Source organism: Eptatretus burgeri, chromosome 9, assembly GCF_056783735.1.
Source record: "Eptatretus burgeri isolate ZD-2024b chromosome 9, Ebu_testis_v1, whole genome shotgun sequence".
In the NCBI taxonomy this organism is placed as follows: Eukaryota; Metazoa; Chordata; class Myxini; order Myxiniformes; family Myxinidae; genus Eptatretus; species Eptatretus burgeri.
The window spans coordinates 18,991,412-19,014,678 of NC_140969.1; the positions used below are offsets into that span (position 1 = coordinate 18,991,412).

A 23,267-nucleotide genomic window follows, 5' to 3' on the forward strand; every position below is an offset into this window, starting at 1 on the left:
GTGACCTTGACCTTGACCTTCAAAATTTTGTGCGTTGAAAGGGACCTCTATAGGCCTCTGATATGCGAAGTTACAAAAATTTCCAATGATAACTGTGCTCTGCAGAATTTTTTTTATACGTGATTACAGACAAACAAACAAAAAAACAAATAAATAAATAAAAAACATACAAGCTGACTAACATATCTTGCAAAAACTTTGTTTTGGCAAGATAATAAATACATTGGAACGCCTGTCCTGAAGCTCGTCACTCAATTCCCCCCACTCTCAGATTGAATTTTTTTTTTAATGCCATGAACAAACTTTGGTCCATCAAGAGTGATGAAGGTTGTGGTCAAGTTTCATTGAAATTGAGAGAAAAAAGCAAACACCAATTTTAGATTTATGGGGGGGGGGGTCAGAACCAGCCCCCCCCCCATGTATCTGAACGGTGGTCATCTCCGCACGCATCTGGAAAGTGGTTATATCCACGTGGCGGTTATCTCCACAAGTGTCCGGATGGTGGATATTTCTGGAGGGACCCTCTCCTCACACCGCCTTACCTTGACGTAGCTGCACAGTGGGTATGCCTGGATGGTGGTTATCTCTGCACCTATCCAGATAGTGGTCATGTCCGGACGGAGCCTCCCCTCACAATTATTTCCCCTCCCTTCCTCCACCCCTCATCGCTCCTTTTGTAGTATACATAGATAGATAGATGTGGGTGTGAACCTGAATCCCAGCATCATCAAGCATAGGTTTAAAATGGAATGCAAGATCAAAGACAATGCGTAAAATAAAAAAAGTAATAATAAATTTTAAAAACCAACTCATCACGTTCTTTGCAGATGTAAAACCAAGACCCTGTTTCTCTAATTTATTAGCAAATGAGTCCTATTAATAAAATAATAGTTAAAAAAAAGGACCTCTTAACCTGTAGCTTATCTGGGCCCTAGCCTAATGTTGTAACCCAAAGTTGGTCGCATTCTGACTTGTGGGTCTGGAGAGGTAAACTTTTGAAGTAATTTACGCAATTTTCCCAAAAATTTATGAAGACCGGCATGTTGACACTTCCGGTCATGTGATTAGCATGACCTCCGCAATTTAACATCATGACCCCGTCCTAATGTTACCAAAATTTGGAAGCATCCTGACTGGTGGGTCTAGCGAAGAAGATTTTTGAAGAAATTTACTACGTTGGCCATTTGGACCTAGTTGAGGCCACGTGAACGGAACGAGCTTTGCAATCCCCGTAAGTCAGGAGCGGAACGTTGCTACCAAATTTCAGCAGGATCGACCCAGCCGTTTAGCTTGAGAAGTCTAAATAGGAGACAGACGGAGACAGACAGACATGCACGGTACACGATGACAATACCTTATCTGGAATTCCAATTCCAGATTAAAGCTAATAATAACGAGAACGGCACTCTGAAGAGCACATATTTCCGGCAGGCCAAGTAGTTTACATTTTGTATCCCACTGATAAGGTATGGATGCAGAACCGGCTGAACCAAAATATAAGCAGCTTGTTCTTGTCACCTAACCAACTCATCCACCGAGTTTCATCATAATATGTCCACAACGTTTTGATACATCATATCGTCTTTGACCCCATCTCTCAATGGTGAAAAATCACTTAAAAAATAACTTAGATGCAGGAGGAGGCCAATAGGCCCATCAAAGCCTGTGCTATATTTACCTGGTGATGGTTCTTTTCCCATGCTCTATCATTTTTAAATGCTGAACGTCAAGCAAGGAAGCAGCACGTACCATTTTTAAGTCTTTGATACGACTCGACCGGAGTTCGAACCACTGACCTCTCAGACTCAGAGCAGACGCTGTAACCGTTACACCACCAAGGCTGGTGTTCTAACACAGTATTGCCCCAAGCAAGCATAATTGATCCAAAATTAAATTTTAATTACAGAAGCACATTAACATCAACAACCAGTGAATACAGTTTTTGCCTAATTTCATTGTCCATGATTGGTAAGTTATCAAATCAATGGTGTTCATCATGTGCAACTCTTTCCGCCTGAGTCTGTCGAACGTCAGAGCACGTGTTACGTATAAAACAGCAATCGTATTGGACGCTAAAAAAATCCAGATGGCTGAACAAAATATTTCAAAGGGAAATATAATGAGCAGATTCACCGATGGCGATGAGTTCATGACATCACAAAAACAAGCGCCTGCAGACTGTCGTTACATCATTTAAAGGCAGCAAGACGATACGCATCAATTTTGGGAAAACAATTGATGTTATATACACAAACTCTTATGACATCTCGAGAGTTCATCGAACACGTTACCAGATGCAGTGTTCAAGTATATACTTCAATTTAAATAAAATAACGATTTTAAAAGATGTAAGTTTCCTGTTTGCAATGATTTTAAATTTTGTTTGACTGCCAGGCAGGCAGAGCAAGAAAAAAAAAATTTGTTGCACCTTTCTGCGAATGTGCAATCAGGACCAATTCAGAGACAAAGTCGTGTAAAATTGCAGGTTTGTCGTCTTTCCAATTCACATTCAATTGAAATAAAGTCATTCCTCGATCATAAACTGACCTTTACAGATGGACGAACGGACGGACATGAACGAATCAACTGCTGAACCTCACTTTTCGCTTAACGTATGCAGGGTAACAATCGAGCTTATGAGAACAAGGTTTGTAAATACCACACTTTGGCTCTTCATTGATAATACCTGATAGACCACTCTTTAATAATAAACACTCAGTTCCAGCGATTCAGCATGTATGGAAAACAGCATCCTGTCCTCTTGTCAATCCAATGAAAGCTCTTTGCAGAAATATTTTTGCAATTACTTCAGATAACATTTTGGAAATGCTGGAATCCCTCTCACCCTCCTCCACCGAGGGGATCGAGTGAATTTTAAGTTCGTTTTTTAATACAGCATGGAGTACAAGCAAAGCGAGTATGCGTGTTACAATCATGACATCACACTTGCAAATATGATACACGTGTGTCCCACCTGTGCACTCCTTCACCTGCCATCGCTATACAAGGTATAAATCGCTACACTGTGCACCACGCCATATTTGGAGTCCTTAAGAGGGTGGCCGCAACACACCTGTTTGCCATCCACCTCAATGTCAGCGACGTAGTTTTCAAACACAGTTGGTACGTACACCTCGGGAAACTGATCTTTGCTGAAGACTATAAGCAGACACGTCTTTCCACAGGCTCCATCACCTACGATTACAAGCTTCTTCCTGATGGCTGCCATTTCTGTGCGAGATTCAAGGAAGGATTAATGAAATTAAAGATATTGGACATTTAAAGCCAGTGAAGCATAGAATATTCCAACAGCTTGTGAACAATAACAATTTAAAAAAATCAAAAAAAAAAAATAATCCAAACATTACATCATATTTGCCATAAAAATTAAACCTTTTCACGACACCACCATTTCAAACCAGAACAGCATGAGGTTGAGCGCACACCTCCGCCAGGCTGAATAATTACATTTTGTATCTCAATGAGCCATTCGAGTATCCTACGTTGGAGTGGTGACGTGTCCAGGATTGCGCCCAACAGCCCAGAAGACTGCTGCTTCGGCAGCACCAACGCTCTGTACAGAGTATAGTCCCAATGGAGGGATGGATAGGCCTGATCTGGTTCCTGACCATAACCAAAATTTAATCAGCTTGTTCTTGTCACCAAACAAACTCATCCACCAAGTTTTGTCTGAATCCAGCCATAACTTGAGATATCGCGTTAGATTTTAGCCCTATTATTCAATACCAGTAAAAATAAATAAATAAACAAATATTCAAACCGCGAGCATGAAACAACAACCACAGAGGCCGTTTCTTCGCTCTCGCGTGCCCGTACGTGCGTTACCCGGAAGTTCGCATATCGCAGTTACGATTATTCGCAATTTAGTTTTAATGGCCAATTATTCAATTAGCGCCAATGTATTTTGCCTTTTCGCAATGAAAAACAAAAAGAGAAGAGAAGAAAAAAAATTACTTCCTGGTTCGGAGCACACCAGCTCACTGATGTTACCAAAATGTATGCAACATCTAACATGAAAACGATCATAACTTGGGGCATAGTGTTTATCTATAAATGCGCATAAGAAATCGAGAAATTATTAGAATACACGAACTCACTCTCTTAGTCCGGGAGCCAACCTGTGTACGAGGCTGTTTTAGGGTTGGACCTTACAGCCTCTGCTATAAAATTTTACACCCCCAGGATGTTTAGATATATGTTTGCAGTTCATGAAAACCAATGTTGGCAATTCATAAGCTCTTGCGAAAAATTTTGGCGGCCGTTTTTGTTTGAGGAAGATTTGAAAAATTTGATAAAACAACAATTGTCAATAAAATTTCTAAAAAAATTAAAAAATCACATTCATGAAAAATAAATGTGAACTAAATGTAAGAATTCAATCAGTGCATTGTAAAATGACAAAAAAAAATTGCCTTTGTGAAAGTAAACCTCGTAAAAGTACATAATTTTGTGAAAAATGCCTTAAAAATAACGTTTTTTGAAGATGGCCTTTAGAACTTTTCTTATCATAGGCAGATGCTGCATTAGAATACTAATTTCTCTTAATGTGATATGAACATGGTATCCATGGCTAATTAAAACAGCAAATTTGATTGAGTTCTATCAATTTTTAAAGAGAAAATTAACATTTTTGTCAACCAAAGTTACCCCTACCCCCAAAATCCTCTTACTCTATTGAACACAGTTCGGTTAAGGTTTGCTGGATCCAGGTTGGGTACTTCACAGTTCACTCTTCCAAAGGAAAATTCAATGGTGTTTGGAGTGACATGGCCCTGGAGCAGACATACAACAATGAAGGGAAGACATCTCTGTTCAAACGCATATCTCAGGCACCAGCTGCTCGAGATAAATATGTGAAAACAGCACCATTTCTCACAGCTGTATCAGAGAACATAAAGTCTATGGCTAATCTAGGCCAACAGGAATCTACTCATCATGGAGAAACACAGAAGCAGGCAACAGAAGAACATATGCATGTTGAGGAGATCAAGAAAGTGATATGCCAGCAGATGATAAACCCATTCCAGTGTAACAACCAAGTGGTTCTGCTCAATAGAGCAACTAGTGAGAAGGCTGCTTCAAAAGACTTGGTCCATGCTCAAGCTAAGGGCATGGAAGCCATTATGAAAGCAGAAGAGGTGGTCTCTATTAAGATTGAACCACTGAAGCTGGTAACTTTCTCCTCACAGAAGAAATCAAAACCATCAAGGAAACAGAGTTTAATCAGGATCTATCAAGATGAGACTGCAACTACACGTGTGCTGTGTTTCTATCGAGATGCCGACCCAGTCACAAGACAGATTGCATTTTCCCATGAGTGGACAGACTATCCATCATCCCTGTTTGAGGTTGATCCACGCTTAGCACAGGGGGTTGTAATGCGCAAAGGCAACGAGTCTGATTTCGTGGCAGTGCTAATTGCTGAAGCTGAGCAGGATGTTGTTTTACAGCTGCCATCATTACCACAGAGTGACCTATACACAGTTTATCTGGTAGACACAATGGCATTTGTAAATAAATACCAAAAAATGGGTGCGAAAACATTTGGTGAACTTCCCCAGCTGTATCTTCGCAAGCAGGTGTATCCTGCAGTTGAAACCTGAAATGTGCAACTGTGTCAACATCATTGGTGATCAGTATGATTTTGATGATAGCCATACTTTGAAGGGTGATGAGCAGCAGAGGAGAAACCAGACAGACCAGGCAAGACAATTCTCACCATCCAAGAGTCTAGAAATTCCGGACTGGAATTTATTCATGAAGAATCCAAGAAATAAAGGAAATCTTCAGAACTTCATTGGCACTTCCCTTTGTGAGAGTCCTGAAGCTATTCCGGATGGAGTGACCATCATTCTTGGTAGTATGATGGAAAACAAAGGTCACACTCTTTCCATCACATCAGCATCAAGTTCAGTTCTGGACTTACCTTGTGAAGAACATGAAGAGGCAGACACAAGGATTATTGCTCATCTTGTATTGTGTGGAATATCTTGATCACCATCGAGCTGTTGTGCATGCAACAGATACAGACATAATTATGCTGTGTATATATCACTTCTGCTGCTTGAACACATTGCAAGAACTCTGGATACAACGGCAGAATCAATACCTACCTATTCATGAGCTGGTAGAAGTGTTGAGCAAGAAGTACCAGAAAATCCTCTTGATGTCGCAGCTACACTTCTGTGCACATATGTGTTGTGTGGATGTGACACAGTGAGCTACCCATTCAGAAGGGGAAAAGAAGAGGTCAGGTCAGGTATGGGAGCATGTGCCAGAACAGCGCGTCGCTGCGTCCACTTTCCGCCGGTACTCCAGGGGCCTCCGTCTGGCCATCCCCCAGGCAGATGCCAGGCCCATCCCCATCTCCTTGAGATGATGGTCAACCTGCTGCAACCATGAGGCACATGGTCGGCCCACTGGCCTCCCACTCATGAGACTCCCTCGCTGAGAGAATCTGGTGAGCAGGATCAGCGTCAGGAAAACGAGCCACATGTCCATACAGCCGCAGCTGACGCTCACGGACTATGCAGGTAACAAATCTCATCCGAGTCTCTCTCAGCAACCGCTCGTTGGACACAAAATCCGACCAGCGATAGCCAAGGATTCTCCGAAGAGACCTGGTACCAAAGGAATTAAGTCTCCGTCTCAGATCCTTGGTCAAAGTCCAAGTCTCGCACCCATAGAGCAAGACTGGAAGTACCAAGGACCTGAAGACTCAGACTTTCGTCCTCCCGCACAGGTACCGGCAGCGCCACACCCCATGATCCAGTGAATCCATGACTCCCCAGGCCCGACCCAGACGTCTATTGACCTCCGGCTCACAACCTGCGGAGACATGAATATCACTGCCAAGGTAAGTGAATCTCTCCACGACCTCAACATCCTCACCACAAACAGACACAGACAGGACAGCAGCATCCAAAATGTCACCGAAAGCCTGGATCTTAGTTTTGACCCAAGAAATCCGTAATCCCAACGGCTCCGACTCCTCATTCAGCACCTCGAGGGCCCCCAAGAGGATGTCTAAAGTCTCCGCAAAGATGACTGCATCATCTGCAAAATCAAGGTCTGAGATCTTGACATTGCCAAACGATGCACCGCAACTTGATCTCTCCGACATCCTCCCTAGAATCCAGTCCATACAAGTGCTGAAAAGTGTGGGGGCAAGTACACATCCCTGACGAACTCCAGTAACAACTGGAAATAAGTCAGAGATGGTACCACCACACTTCACAGCACTCTCAGTACCAGAGTAGAGTTCAGACATCAGATCGATCAGTTTCGGTGGCACCCCACGAAGACCAAGAATCCTCCAGAGGACATCCCGATTCACTGAATCGAACGCTTTACAGAGATCAACATAGGCTGCAAGCAGCCCCTGCCGAAACTCTCGTCTGTGTTCGGTGAGGACACGAAGTGCAAGGATACGGTCAATCGTTGACCTCTTTGGTGTAAAGCCTGACTGCTCTGGACGCTGGTGCTCAAGCAGATGGTGGCAAACCCTATCAAGAATTATCCGAGCAAAGACCTTGCCCGGCACTGAGAGCAGCGTCACCCCTCGCTAGTTTTTGCAGTCTTGGCGATCACCCTTCCCTTTCCAGAGAGGGACAACAAGGCCCCTCTTCCAGTCAGTTGGGATGATGCCTGTGTTCCTGTGAAAAGAAGAGCGGCACAGGTTTCTCTGGGACTGATAGGAAACCTTCCCCACCTTGTTGATTTTGGAAGAGATAGTGAAATGGCAGCAACAGAATGTGTCATTGATGAGGCCAGAGTATACTGGACTGCTCTGCATGGCCAAAAAGGGTTCAGCTGTTTGGATACCCTCAGGCAGCATATGTTTGTCTCTTCAAAATTAGACCTTAGGTCACTGCCAGCAACAGAAGATGCGTTTTACTTCCTTGTTGTAAGAGCATTGTATCAATTGCTTCTGTATAGACGTGCACATCTCAGTGACCGAGCACTTCCCCCAGCCACAACATTTGGCAGAACCCTTATCAATGGAAAACTGGTCCCAATTCTCATGTCTAAGCCAGCCAAGCCAGACAGACAAAACGGTGTCTTGCATGTGCAAATTATCCAAATGTCTGAAACGATGTTCATGCAAAAAGGCTGCTGTGCCTTGCTGAGTGACATGCATATGCCTTGGTCAGAGAGGTTCATGTGGTGGAGTTGTTTCAGAGAGTGACTCTTCCTCTGAAGAGGATGTTTCATGTCACAATATTGTGTTAATCCATTTCTAATTTTATCTTCCTTAAAACCATGGCATGTAAAAGTATGTTCTTGTTCCTGACCCCATTGATAGTCAAGCATTTCTGAGTTACATAAATCTTTTGTTGTTTGACATATAACCTTGTCAATTGAAGGTAGGTTAAATCTACACCAATTGTGATATAGGAAATGAACTCCTCTTTAATATGAGGGGTCATTTGTGTATATAGGTTTAGTGGTTATGATTTTAGGACAATATGAATTACCCCTACCCCCATCCTACATCTTCGCTTTTGCCAACATTTTGTTATCAGAGGGGGCTCGCAAAAGTGTTGACTGTGTTGTTGCGCAAGAGTTTCACCATTGCCAACATTGGTTTTCATATACTCAAAGGGTGTCTCTTTATGAAAATCAACACAAAAATTTTATAGCAGACCGGGCAATTTTTTTTTAATTTTGATCGGTTGGCTCCCGGACTATCTGGAAGCCCGTACGTTGTAACCCGAAAAGGGGAACGCGGCTGAGCTTCCCTTCCCCATCGGCCACGCCCACGCAACAACGCGTCTTGTCATTGGTTTGGTAAATAAATGGCCATAACTTGGGAACCACTTGTCCGATTAATATCAAACCTTGAAAAGGCACATCCTCAGGTCCCCAGCAATATACCTGGCAAGTTTCAATCAGATCGGACCAGTGCTTGTCGAGAAACAGTGGTCACACGCACACAGACACAGACATTGCTGGAATTATAGATAGATACAGTATATATATATATATATATATATATATATATATATATATATATATATATATATATATATATATATATATATATATATATATATATATATATATATATATATATATATATATTGTTGCAAATTCGCGCCCGCCGGCGTGCGATCGGCCACGAAACTCAAATCGCGACACGTCGCCCACCGGAATGGACAATTCAGTCGTGACCCTCCGGGAACTACCGCCAGGAGCCAGTCACGGGTGGGGCTTTAACCTCACCACAACTCAGTCCGCATTCTACCCGTGTGAAATAGGGTCAATCGCCAAATGTCGATATACCTTAGTACCCGCGCGAGTAGTGTACCGAGGAGTTGTACCATGCCGCAGGTCGACTCCGGACACGAACCGCTTTAGTGGCTCGTTCCGTGCTGCAGGGATAACCGAGCGGAGTTATCGTCGACCTCGACGGTTCAGATTATTTACCAGGTGTTTTAAACCCACTATCAATCCCTTACGTGATGCAAGATGGAGCTTTCAATAAGGGGAGAAAAAAGGATGCAACGAAACGGGAAACAGTTCACACAATGCACATTTATTTCACACACACAAGCACGTATGGCAGTAATGCAATGACACGAAAGGAAAAGCACAACTACCGACTATAATTATTTACAACACTTAAACAATTATACTTGTCGGACGGCGCCACAGCATTCATTCAAAAGCAAGGGAAACGAAAGCCACCCTCACAGGCAAGGAGGCAGACAGGTCCGTGAACCAAATGTGCGCGGAGCCTGGAGGAGCGGCCAGGTCCACGAGACTGAAAAGGTCTTACCCGCGTCCTCGTGACGTGATGGCGGGCAAGCCACAATGTCCGCGCAGCTGCGCCCCAACTCCGTGCCCCTGGCGTGGTCGGTGAGCCCTCTCCGGCGTGCTCCGCGCCAGCACGGTTGGGTCGGCACCACGGTTAGGGTGGGGAAGGAACGGGGCCACCGGCATTATCTCAGCAGGGATGGGGGGAGAATTGTTGATGCTCAGGGTCGAGCGAGGGGAATGGCTGGCTGGCTTGGTCGCTTGTGAGAATGAAGGTGGGTCAATTTCATGACGAGACGACACCACACTCCAACTCTCCAACCTCGACAACGACCTCCGTCTTCACTCGACCCAAACTGCGTCTTCACTCGACCTGAACTGCGCGCGAGTCGCCTTGTGCTCGAGTCTTTATAGACCGGAGGAGGAGCCTGTATGCAGATGTTCGGATCAAAACGCGATTGGAGGCGGGGCCACGCCACCCTCTGTTCAGCCATTGGCGTGGCAAAAAGGGGCGTGAGCCTCTTTTGATCCGAATTCTCTCCCGTGAAGAATCCACATTCAACGCGCTTGGAGGCGGGGCCATACCGCCCGACGCTCACCCATTGGATGGAGAAAAGGGGGCGTGAACCCTTCCTGATCCGAATTTCTCCCCGAGAGGAACGCATTCGTACCCGCGGCTCGACGCGTTTGGCATCAATTACCGAATGGGCCCTGGACAGCACGACGTTTGGTGTTGATTGGTGGTGTGGTCGATGGTTGTAGAAGGAGATAGGCGAAGGTGTTGGGGGGTTTGTTGTGGTGGTTTGGTGGTTGGCGGGCGTCGTTTGGGAATGGCGGTGAAGCGATGTTTGCGGGATGGAGTTGTGGAGGTAAAGAGGCAAGGGTGGTGGTGTTTGAGCTGTTGGCGGCTTAATGGTCCAAAATAACAATAGAGAAAGAAAAATGGCTTACTCAAAGCGTCGCAGCTCGGATGAATCACACATATTCCCTCTATACAACGGGTTTGGGCGAACTACACATGAACTTACCGATATATCTCACCTGAGGACCCTTTATGGTGTAATGCGACTTTCCACAACCGTAACTATATATATATATATATATATTGTTGTGGTTACCAAATTCGCAAACCACCATTCAGGTCCCTTAGGTGAGGTATCTCGGTAAGTACATGTGTAGTTAGGTCCAAACCCGTTGTCTAGTGGGAATACATGTCATTTATGCGAGCTGCGACTCTTCAGGATAGCCGTTTTTCTTTTACTATCTTTATTTTGGACCAATCGCCACCATCACAACCACAACATCAACCACCGACCACAACCACCGCTTCACCACAACCGCCACGACCTTTACCGTCACAACTCGCCACCATCGCATCACCGTCATCTCGCGCCACTCATGGGCACCGATGCTGGACTCGTGTAGGGCGCACGTTGAACAGCGTGTACAAAATCACGGATTTTCTGCTTCAAAAACGGATCGAAAACGACACACGCCCACTTTTTGCCGTCCAATCGGTGAGCGAGGGGCGACTGGCCCCGCCCCAGGGCGATCGATATATGCAAATTTGTGGATCAAAAAGCCTTCACGCCCACTTTTTGTCGGGCCAATGGGGAGCGAGGTGAAAGGTCAAAGGGAGGGGGTCAAAGGCGAAGTTACGGGGGGGATAAAAGGACGGTGTTCGTCAGTCAAAGGAGTCGTAAAAGTCGGAGCGAAAGAGTCAGCAGAACGAGAACGAGTAGTAAAGGTCGGAACGAGGCGAAGGAGTCGGAACAGAGAGTCAAGACTTCGCGGGCGGTGGAGCTGCTCGTCGTGTGCGTTGAAGTCGGAACGGAGGGGACGAGCTGTGGAGAGGCGGCGACACCGGACGAGGGGGTGCTCGCGTCGTGCAAGGAGCTGTGCACCCCTGGGAGGCCGACAGCGCGACCTGGCCGAGGTGGAGACGCTCGTCGCACATAATAAAGATCCTCTATACCCCGAGCATCAGCAACCCCCTCCTGTTTCCCCCCGCGCTGAGATAGTGCGACCAAGGGGGCCCCGTTCCCACCCCCTGCCAGGCACTGTCCACGAGGCCCGCGGGTTGCGGGGCCATCGCCGCTCCGCGTCTCATCACCAGACGGGTAGGCCCGACCAGGTCTCGGCCCCAGGCCTACCTCATTCTTGAGGGTATTTCTTTTCCTTGGTTTTGGGTATGTGTTGTCGGCGCCGTCTGTGAAGTAGAATTGTATAAGTGTTGCCGTGTGCTCGGTAGTCGGTATTAGCTCTGCACTGTGTTTTCACTTTTATGTTTGCTTTTTGTGTAAATGGAATTGTGTTTTCTTTTTTGTGTGCATTTGGTGGAATTGTATTTGTGTGCTTCCCGTGTGCGGAGAATAAATGTGCTTTATTGTTGAACTGTTCTCCCGCTTCGCTTCGTCTTTTTTCCCCATTGAACCCCCATCTTGCTTCACGTAAAGGGTTGGTAGTGGGCTGAGTACGCCCGATAATTAATCGAACCGTCGAGGTCGACGATAACACCGCTCGGTTATTCTGATAGTTGGAACGGGTCGCTTAAGTGGCCCGTGTCCGAAGTCGACCTGCGGCGAGGTGCGATCGCCCGGTCTACCCTCCGCGTGGGTACTTAGGTAGTTCGAATTTGGCGAGCAACCCTATCCCACGCGGGGGCTGATTGGCTCGATCGCGGTGAGACCGAAAGGTCCACCCGTGACTGGTTCCCGGCGTTAGTCCGAGAGGGTCACGACTGGATTGTCCGTCCGGTGGGCGACGTGCCGCGATTCGAGTTACGTGGCCGTCCGCACGCCGGCGGGCGCGAAAATCAGCAACAATATATATATATATATATATATATATATATATATATATATATATATATATATATATATATATATATATATATATATATATATATATTGTTACGGTTGTGGAAATTCACAGAACACCAGGTTCCCCGAAGATCAGTTATGTCGATAAGTGTGTGTCCAGATAGATTTCCCCACCGATGTCCAATGGATTTATTCGTGAGCCAGGCTGTGCATCTTTGAGGTAGTGTTATTCTGTTCTCTCGTTACTTTAAACAACATCTCCTCAACAACCGCCAACATCTCCTCACCACATTCTCAACAACCGCCAACATCTCCTCACCACCTTAACCAACAACATCGCCTCACCACCTCATAACATCAACAAACAGACAACGTCTCCTCACCTTCATCTCCACAGACGCCGCCATCTTTTTGCCAGCAACGGCATTCCACGGAGGAGCAGCACCTTAGCCGACAGACGCAGGGACTCCCTCATTGGGGCGAGGGCTGGTGATTTCAACCACGTCCGCTTTTCTCCGCATTTGACGGCAAGATCGGATCAAAATGACAAAAGGGGCGGAGCCAGCGGGGGGGGGGGGGTGAATGGTCATAGGTAAAAGACCAAAACGCACCCCCGTACCCCATAAAAGGGCGCGCTGGGACACCAAGCCGGAAGTTGAGTTGAGGAGAGGAGTTGAGTCGAGCTGGAGTCTGAGTTCGAAGTCGAGTGCAGTTCGTTCGGAGTCGGGGTGGAGAGCGCCAGTTCCAATTAGAGTCCAGTGCAGGGCTGTTGGTCGGTGGAGGCAGCCGGCGAGAAGTCGCCAACCAGCGGCATAACGGTCCGAGGTGATCGGGCCCCGGGACGGTCCGAGCGACACTGAGGAGTGAGCGAAATCTTGAGAGCATCAACTCTAAAAGAGCAAGGCCCGTCCGCTCCTCTGAGGCATCGTCGGCTCGGCCCAATCGACCAGGCCACACGGCAAGGCCTGGACCAACCGAGTCGCCATCACACCAGCTGCCGTGTTGATGGCGAGACATCGGGGGTCGTCCAGCGAGTCACCACGAGGGTGGCAGGTAACCTGCGCGGTCTCGCGGAGCTCTTTCGGTCTATACAGCTCCGCGGAAACATTAAAGGCCTACGGGTCCTGTTCTACCCTTTCCTTTCCTGGAGTTTTCTTTGCATGGAAGTTGTGGCGCCTTGTCCTTGAGTAGAGAATTGTTATAAGTGTACGTAATAGATAGACAAACGGCTGTAGGTCTTTTTGCTCGTGTCTTGTCCCTTATCCCCATTGCTTCATTGACTGCATACGTGTAAATAAATGTCATTGTTTGAATATTCACCTGCTCGTTGCGTCCCTTCCTCCATTGAGCTGCTGTAATTGCGTTCGGAATAATAGCTGGTTTTTAATAGCCGATAAGATAATCGGATCCAACGGGGCTTGGCGATAATACACCGCTCGGCAATCGAAAACAGAGCGAGCTTCCCAAGCGGCTCGTTTCCGAGCAAGTTCCGTTGAGGTACAACTTTTCGGTAGTCTGCCCGCGCGAATAATTAGGTAAATCGACCATTCGGCGATCGGACCCTGTAGCGCGGGCAGAGCATTGACAAGGTTGTGGTGTGCTTAAAAACACAACCGTAGCTGGATTTCGGCATTGATCCGGAAAGCTACGACTGGATTTCCCGTCCGGTGGGTGCACACCACAACAATATATATATATATACATATATACATATACATATACAGACACAGACGACACACAGTCTCGGCTCATGGAAGACCAAGGACACAACATAACAAAGGGAACAGCAGGAGAACGGGGAAACGCCAAAAGCATGGCAGAGAAAGAAGGTAGACGTAAACTGACAAACAAGGGATGCAGGGAACGACGAGGATTATGGGAAACGCAAGGGGTGGACAAAATGGATCCACAGCAAAATTTTGGGAGGGGTGTGGGGTCATTCAACAGGTGTAGAGATATGGACGTTATTAATTTTATGGACGGATTCGGACAAAATTTGGTGAACAGGTTGGGTGTGTGACAAGGACAAAGCGATTCGATTTTGGTGAAGATCCGGATTTTATAATTTGTAAGTGATTCTTCACGATTGAAATAGGACCAAAACAATACATTGAATGTTATTTCAAAACGTTGTGGACGGATGATGAGAAAACTTGGTGGATGAATTGGGTAGGTGACAATAACAAGTCGATTCCATTTTGGTTCAGGTACGGATATGGATCTGGTCTACAAGTGGGATACAAAACGTAAAATGTTCAACCTGGCGGAGGTATGTGCTCTACTGAGTGCCATTCTACTTGTAACCATCATTTGGCATAATCAGTCAAGTACAGTCGTGGCCGAAAATATTGGCACCCTTTGCACTTTTTTCAAATAACTCACAATTTTCTCTCAAAAAAAAGAAGTTGAAATTGACAAAAGTATTTTGTCTCCACAATTCTTCATTTCACTGATGTTACAGAACCTTTGTTTTTGATTCAGAACTTAATCTTTGGCTGTGTCCAAAGTTACACACAGCCTTTGGACAAAATACCTGCAGTCAAGCACTTCCTAGAGCGATGAATGAGCTTCCTACACCTCTCCACTGGTAGTTTGTCCCACTCTTCTTGTGCAAACTGATCCAGTTCTCCCATATTTGAAGGGTCCCTTCTCCCAACTGCTGTTTTCAGATCTCCCCACAGATGTTCATTGGGATTTAGATATGGACTCATTTGCTGGCCACTTCAGACCAGTCCAGCGTTTTGTCTTGAACCATTCCTGGGTGCTTTCTAAAGTGTGTTTGGGGCCATTGTCCTGCTACAAAACCCATGACCTTCGACAGAGACCCAGCTTTCGACACTGGGTTGAACATTGCGCTCCAAAATGCCTTGGTAATCTCCTGATTTCAAGATGCCATGCACACATTCAAGGCATCTCGTGCCAGAGGAAGCACAGCAACACCAAAACATCACTGAACCTCCTCCATGTTTGACTGTGGGGAAGGTGTTCTTTTCTTTGAAGGCTTCATTTTGTTTTCTGTCAATACAACAAAGAGATGACGTGCTTTACCAAAAAGCTCCAATTTGGTCTCGTCTGTCCACCAGACATTCTCCCAGAAAGATTTTGACTTGTTCAGGTGAGTTTTGGACAAATCCAGTTGGGCTTTCTTATCTCTCTCTCAGCAGTGCGGTCCTCCTGCGTCTCCTACCATAGAACCCCCTTTCATTGTGTTGGCTACGGATGGTGCAAGTTGAAACTGTCGTACCTTGTGTATGAAGGTCAGCTTGAATCTGTTTGGCAGTTGATCGAGGTGCTTTTTCCACCATTTCAACAATGCTTCGCTGCAATCTTCGACCAAGTTTTTTCTTGTGGCCACGTCCAGGGAGGTTGGCTACAGTGTCATTGTCTTAAACTTCCTGATAACATTGCATACGGTGGACATAGGAACATCAAGGTCTCTAGAGATGGACTTGTAGCCTTGAGATTGCCCATGCTAGGCTACAATCTTGTCTGACCTCCTCAGACAATTCTCTGGTTTTCTTTCTTTTCTCCATGCTCATTGTGGTACACAGTGCCAAAAAACAGCAGAATGACTCCTTTTCTCTATTTTTCTCGGGCCATTTTAGGATTTCTGTGTGGAATAAACTGAAAATTAGCAAATTTTTCAGCTTTTTTTTGTTTTGTTCCACTGCAAAACAAAGAAATACATTCGTGGATAACAAAAGATTTATTAATTTCAACAACTTTCTGGAAGAAATGGTGCCCTATTTGAAAAAACGTGCAAGGGTGCCAATATTTTTGGCGACAATTCATGCCCTGTACAACACCAAGTGGAAGGAAACCAACCATGAAACCAGAGTTTGTTATAAAAATTAAAAAAAAAACTTTCACCAGGATAATGTTCACAACAGCACCATTACATAACCAGAGAGAGTTGGTGTCAAAGCCACCCAATGCTCGCCTGTTTATACATTTATAGTTTTTAAAAGACTCGTCTAATATTTTTTTATAAAGCATTGCAGTGGTCTGATCCAAATAATTTTAAAGCAATATATGTATTTGTATTTTGTAAAAAAATAGTGTGGTAGATAAAAACATTAGAAAGGAAATAACTTGCACCAAAAACTTTAACATTTTCACACTGACGCTCACGCTCACGCTGGGGGGTTATCGCTATAGCTTTCTGTTCTTCAAACAGGCGAGCTAAAAAGTTATTTGAATACATTTTTAATGACTGTCATAGCAACAAATAGTCACATAAAAAGTTTCTGGTTTCATCAGTTTCACTTAAAAAGGTTTGACCTGTTACAAGGGAATTGGGATTGGATAATGCTATTTGATTAATCTCATTGTTCATGCCACTCAGAGTCCTGTTAGTAACTCTAAAGAATCCTCTAGACTCTACAGTTTCAACTTCAGTTTCAGATTCAATCTCTGTAAAATGGCCTCTTACAGCAGTACAGCTGGCTATGGGACTGCTTTAGATGACCTGATCACTTCTACTTCCACCATTCTATTGCCTCTGCGATAAGCTCACCAGATTCCTTGACATTTGGTGCATTGATCGATATGTGGAGGAGTCTCCTCAAACACGTTTTGCTTCATTCTGTTTCTCAGTCTTGTTTTAACTCCCAACCCCAGCAGACGCAACTTTCTCTGACTACGTGTTTCTTATGGGAAGGGACAGACACACTTCCAGGATATGGACAAGCATTGACATGGAATACTGACAGGTGGCCATGTTGCCAACATAAGTGGGCAAGGGACACGCTCCGTTAGCAAGCGGCTTGCTTACCGCTTGCTAAACACCTCGATTGCTTGCTCCACTTGCAAAGCGGTTGATATGGAACAGCTGGCTTGGCAACCGATAGCAAGCCGCTTGCTAATGCAACACACACTTGGTTCTATGCACGAATCATGGCAGTACAAAGTGTATTAAAAATAAAAATAATAAAAACTCGAACAATTGCCAGTATTTTACAATCCTTTCAATTTAACCAGAGTTGGTGTCAAAGCCACCCAATGATCGCCTGTTTATACATTTATCGTTTTTAAAAGACTAGTCTAATAATATTTTTTTATAAAGCATTGCAGTGAAGTCTCATCCAAATAATTTTAAAGTAATATATGTATTTGTATATTGTAATCAGTAAAAAATAGTGTGGTAGATAAAAACATTAGAAAGGAAATAACTTGCACCAAAAACTTAAACATTTTCACGCTGACGCTCACGCCGGGGGTATCGCTATAGCTCTCTAATCTTCGAATGGGGTGGACAAGATGGATACAGACGGAAACTCTCAGGAAGGACAAAGGGGGTAGAAAAAGATCATGGTTTTAGATAGGGGATGATCTGAGGTGGTGGTGCACAGTCGTCTTGAAGACCTGGAGGGAAGAATGAGATTGAAGAGGATGTGGAAGTTGATTCAACAGGAGGGGGGGGGGGGAAGTGATTAAAAACAATAATAATAATAAATATTTAAAAAAAAACAAGAGAGGACGAGATGAGTGGAGGTGAGCAGTGATCCTGGATTTAGGTAGTTTCATCAGAAGGGGGTTGATGGTGGACCGTATGTGCCTCGCAGAAACCTGTGGGGTGGGGGGGAGGGAGGGGTAAAGCACGAGAAGAGCAGAGGGTACAAGACCAGAGAGGAGAGACCACCGACCCGTGTGCGATGGCGAAGGGCTAGACCCATGGACTCAGCTTCGATCCAATGATCTTCAAGGTCCCACACACATCGCTCTCAACTCGAAGCCAAGAGGCAAGAACCCATCATCCTTTTCAGACATTCCGATTCATGGTTGAAGGAAAATAATAAATAATAACAATGCTTCGGAAACCTCCGGAGGAATCTCAGATTGAACCAGAAAGAAGGTTTCGCGAGTTATTTTTAAACCCACACTCAAATGTTGTGGTACTATCGAACAGAACTGGAGATAGCCCGTCAAAGGGGGCGCAGGCCCCGTCGCACCGACCCCGGGGACTCCCTCCAAGCAGATACGAACGACAAACACAGCAGAGAAATCCCGCGTGGCGACAAAGAAAGGGATACAAGGCACGAAAAACCGCCCAGCCGGAAAAAAAACACATCGAACATTTGGGGTTTCTCTGTTAACTTGATAAAACCAATGTTCCATCGAGCTGAGGTAAAAAAAATGAGCTGAGGTACAAAAAACAAATAAGCTGAGGTAAAAAATGCGCTGAGGTAAAAAAAAAAAACATGAGCCAAGGTAAAAAAAATGAGCTGAGGTAAAAATGAGCTGAGGAAAAAATGAGCTGAGGTAAAAAAATGCACTGAGTGCATCCTTACCGCCACAGCACTCTGCTCCAAACAGCACCAAAACCACACCCAGTCCCAAGCAACTCGAAAAGGACAACTCGGCGGAACGAATGAAATCGCTCCTTCGATCGATGAAATTTCTTTCGACATTAATTAATTTTATTTCGTCGTATTAATGCATCGGAACTCCAAATGCTCGCTGAAAGTGTGATTATAAAGTATTTCAATCAAAATTGAAGAAGAGAAAGAAAAAATAAAATAAAAAAACGGCAACGACGCGACGTTGATACGGCACCATAGTTTTTTTTTTTTAATGTCTTGCAGAGGCATATTATTAGAACGTAATTCGTTTTCATGTTTGGGACATAAGGTTGAATTGATATATTTTCATTTTTGGCTAATTCCTTTATTTGTACTTCAAATTATCGTAATTATCATTCGCGGCGGTGTAGCGGCGGCGGATTCGTCGGCATTGTACATTATTGGAGATTTTTTATTTTATAAGAGATGTTTTCTCGTAACGAAATATCACGCATTTATCCCAACGTGTATCCCAAAAATAAAGGATAATGTGTTAAATTTGTAGCAGGAATACGAAACGTAAAACAATGACAGGAAATTCTGGTTCGATCCACATCACCAAACCATGGATATTTATATAATCACAAATGCATTGTTATTGTCACATGTACAAGGGAGGGGAGGGGTGGGATGGGATGGGATGGGATGGGATGTACAAGGGAGGATGTATGTCCATACAGCCGCAACTGACGCTCACCAACTATACAGGTAACAAATCTCTATCTCTATCTCTATCTCTATCTCTATCTCTATCTCTATCTCTATCTCTATCTCTATCTCCTCGTTGGACACAAAGTCCAAACAGCGAAAGCCAACATTCTCTGAAGAGACCTCATACCAAAGTTAAGTCTCCATCTCAGATCCTGAGTCAGTGTCCAAGTCACATCCATAGAGCGAAACTGGAAGCACCAAGGACCTGAAGACTCGAACTTTCATCATCCTGCACAGGTACCGACAGCGCCACACCCCATGATCCAGTGAATCGATGACTCCCAGGCCCGACCCAGACGTCTGTTGACCTCCGGCTCACAGCTAGCAGAGACATGAATATCACTGCCAAGGAAGGTGAATGTCACCGTGACCTCAACATCTTCACCACCAACAGATACAGACAAGACAGCAACATCCAAGATGTCATTGAAAGCCTGGATCTTAGTTTTGACCCAGGAAACCCGTAATCTCAGCGGCTCCGACTCTTCATTAAGCACCTCAAGGGCCCCCAAAAGGATATTCAGCGTCTCCGCAAAGATAACTGCATCATCTTCAAAATCAAGGTCAGTGATCTTCACATTCCCAAATGATGCACCACTGCTACATCTCTCAGACATCCTCCCAAGAATCCAGTCCATACAAGTGCTGAAAAGTGTGAGGAAGCTGAAAAAAAAAAAAAGATCCTGATGAAAAAGATCATACTGAAAACAAAGATCCTGATGATCTCCAGCAATAACTGGAAATAAGTCTGAGATGGTATCACCACATCTCACAGCACTCTCAGTACCAGAGTATAGTTCAGATCAGATTGATCAGTTTTGTTGGCACCCCACAAAGACCAATAATCCTCCAGAGGGCATCCCGATTCACTGAATCGAACGCTTTGTAGAGATCAACATAGGCTGCAAGCAGCCCCTGCCGAAACTCTTGTCTGCGTTCGGTGAGGATCCGATGGGCAATCGTTGACCTCTTTGGTGTAAAACTTGATTGCACTGGATGCTGGTGCTCAAACAAATGGTGGTGAACCATATCAAGAATTATCTGAGCAAAGACCTTGCCCGGAACTGAGAGCAGTGTCACCCCTCAGTAGTTGTTACAGTCCTGGCAATCACCCTTCCCTTTCTAGAGTTGGACAACAAGGCCCCTCTTCCAGTCAGTTGCGATGATGCCTGTGTTCCAGGCAGAGCACAGAACTGCATGCAAGGACACAAGTACAGCATTTCCACTAGCCTTGAGAAGTTCAGCATGGATGCCACACATCCCAGGAGCTTAACCCAATTTCGCCACAGCCTGTGTTTCCACATACAACGGTGGATCACAGTTGATTGGAGGGTCAGCAATAGGGATAGTAACACCCCTGACATCCAACTTGACAGCTGGTGGATCAGCATGGTACAGCCTCTCAAATGAACCAGCCCAGTGGGCCTTCACTTCAGACTCCTTTGTCAAGAGCCCACCACTACCGCAGATACGAACGACAAACTTGGATCTTCACCAAAATCGAATCAATTCTTCCTTGTCACACACCCAACCTGTCCACCAAATTTCATCCGAATCCATCCACAACTTTTTGAGATATTGTGTTATATATTATTTTTCGCCCAATCACTCAATTATGAAGCGACTCACGGAAAAAAAAGCTCAGATCCGGATTCCGATCTTCACCAAAATCGAATTAATTCTTCCTCATCACACACCAAACTGCCCACCACGTTTCATCTGAATCCATCCACAACAATTTGGGATATTGTGCGAAATATCGTTTTTGCCCGATCTCTCAATAGTGAAGAATCACTTTCAAAATGCTAGTATCCAGATCCAGAGCTTCATCAAAATCGAATCAATTTGTCCTTGCCACACACCCAACCTGTCCACCAAATTTCGTCTGAATCTGTCCACGTTTTGAGATATCCTCTTCACAGACAACCAATCAAGAAAGATGTCATGGATAGAAAGCACTATACTTCGAAATCCATAAAACAAATTTGACCTTAAAAATCATTGGAGATTGAATTGAATAACCAAATGTGCACATCCTCTTCAACTGTCAAGTCACTTAGATGAAAATTGACGATTTTAGAAATTTGGCCTATGTTGACCTTTTGACCGTTAGACCTCAAAATAATTTGTGGTTGAATTCAGTGACCTGATTTGCCAAACCTGTTCAAATTTCAAGTCAATCGGAAGAAAATAGAGGATGTTATAAATTTTAGAGATTTGTTGACCTTTGATCTCGAAATCAATAAGCTTGTTGTTTATGACCAACTCTACCATTTCATGAAGTTTTGTGAAGATTGGTTTAAAATTGTGACCTGTAGGCGATTGACAGACAAACAAACAAGAAAAACACGCCGTGCAGAGCACAATACTTGCAAAATCCCTCAAACAATTTTGATCATGAAAATAATTGGTGGTTGAATTCAGTGACCTGAGAGGCAAATCCTTTTCAGATTTCAAGTAAATCAGATGAAAATTGACGATTTTAGAAATTTGGCCTATGTCAACTTTTAAACCTGAAAAATAATTGGTGGTTACAGTGAGTGCCTTCAGAAAGTATTCACACCCATTGACGTTTTCACAATTTGTTGTGTTATAGCCTGAATCTAAAATGGATTAAATTGAGATTTGTTTTTGTCACTGATCTACACAAAATACCCCATCATCTCAAAGTGGATTTTTTTAAATAGAGAGTTTTACAAATTAATTAAAAATGAAAAGCTGAAATGTCTTGAGTCAATAAGTATTCAACCCCTTTGCTACGACACTCCAAATTGAGCTCAGGTGCATCCAATGTCCTTTGATCATCCATGAGATGTCTCCACAGCTTGACTGGAGTCCGCCTGTGGCCAGTTCAATTGATTGGACATGATTTAGAAAGAAACACCTTTCTATATGAGGTCCCACAGTTGACAATGCTTGTCAGAGGAAAAACTCTACCATGAAGTCCAAGGAACTGTCCGTGTAGAACTCTGAGATAGAATTGTTTCATGATTCAGAAAATTCAGAACGATTGCCTCAAAACTGTAGACAAAAAACGTGTGACAATCAGACTAACAAACAGACAGATAAATGTGACAGACCAACACACGTGGAAAAAAAATATATTTGTAAAGTAATAACACACACGATGAACCAATATACGGTACTTGGAAAATCTTCAACTTTTGCAAGCAACAAACAGACAGACAGACAGACAGACAAGGTTGAAAACATAACCTATGTCCACCTTTGATGGCAGAGGTAAAAAAAAACAAACTGTCATTCGGAGGTTATTTTAACTGATTCCCCATGTGTGCCCCCTGACATCCACTGAAAATGTTTTAAAATGTATTTATTTGAACGAGGCCGAGCATAGCGAGGTCGAGGCTGTTTATTCCTGAAACATGAAACACCCTGCAACCCATGCCTACAGAAAACAGACTTTTTGGAAACGCCGGCTGCATTTTCCATTCAATCATCATGTAACTTTGTTAAAACGTTCTTCATAGGTTGGTGCTCCTATGTTGAAAGTTTTGTGTCAATCGTTCAAGCAGTTGTGGAGAAAACAAATTTAAAAGCGAATGAAGGTGAAAAAGTGAGGGTGGAAGAAAAAAATAGTGAGGGCCTCGGCCGA

At 44.4% G+C, this 23,267-nt stretch overlaps 1 protein-coding gene across 4 annotated transcripts in view; it reads right to left on the reverse strand.

The window, feature by feature from the left end:
• LOC147019649 (rho-related GTP-binding protein RhoA-C) overlaps positions 1-19,050 on the reverse strand; it is a 30,560-nt gene extending 11,510 nt beyond the window's left edge. Inside the window, exons 1-2 of one of the 4 annotated variants that reach the window (XM_085894258.1) lie at positions 18,893-19,050; positions 3,074-3,231 (exon numbers count right to left, since the gene is read on the reverse strand). In XM_085894258.1, the coding sequence (XP_085750384.1) occupies positions 3,074-3,229 (156 nt within the window). In that variant the 5' untranslated portion in view covers positions 3,230-3,231; positions 18,893-19,050. Of the gene's footprint in view, positions 1-3,069; positions 3,232-4,691; positions 4,712-18,482; positions 18,628-18,892 lie in introns of those variants that run through there. The other 3 variants (XM_085894259.1, XM_085894261.1, XM_085894262.1) reach the window with 3 other exon arrangements.
• Positions 19,051-23,267: the final 4,217 nt, after the last annotated feature.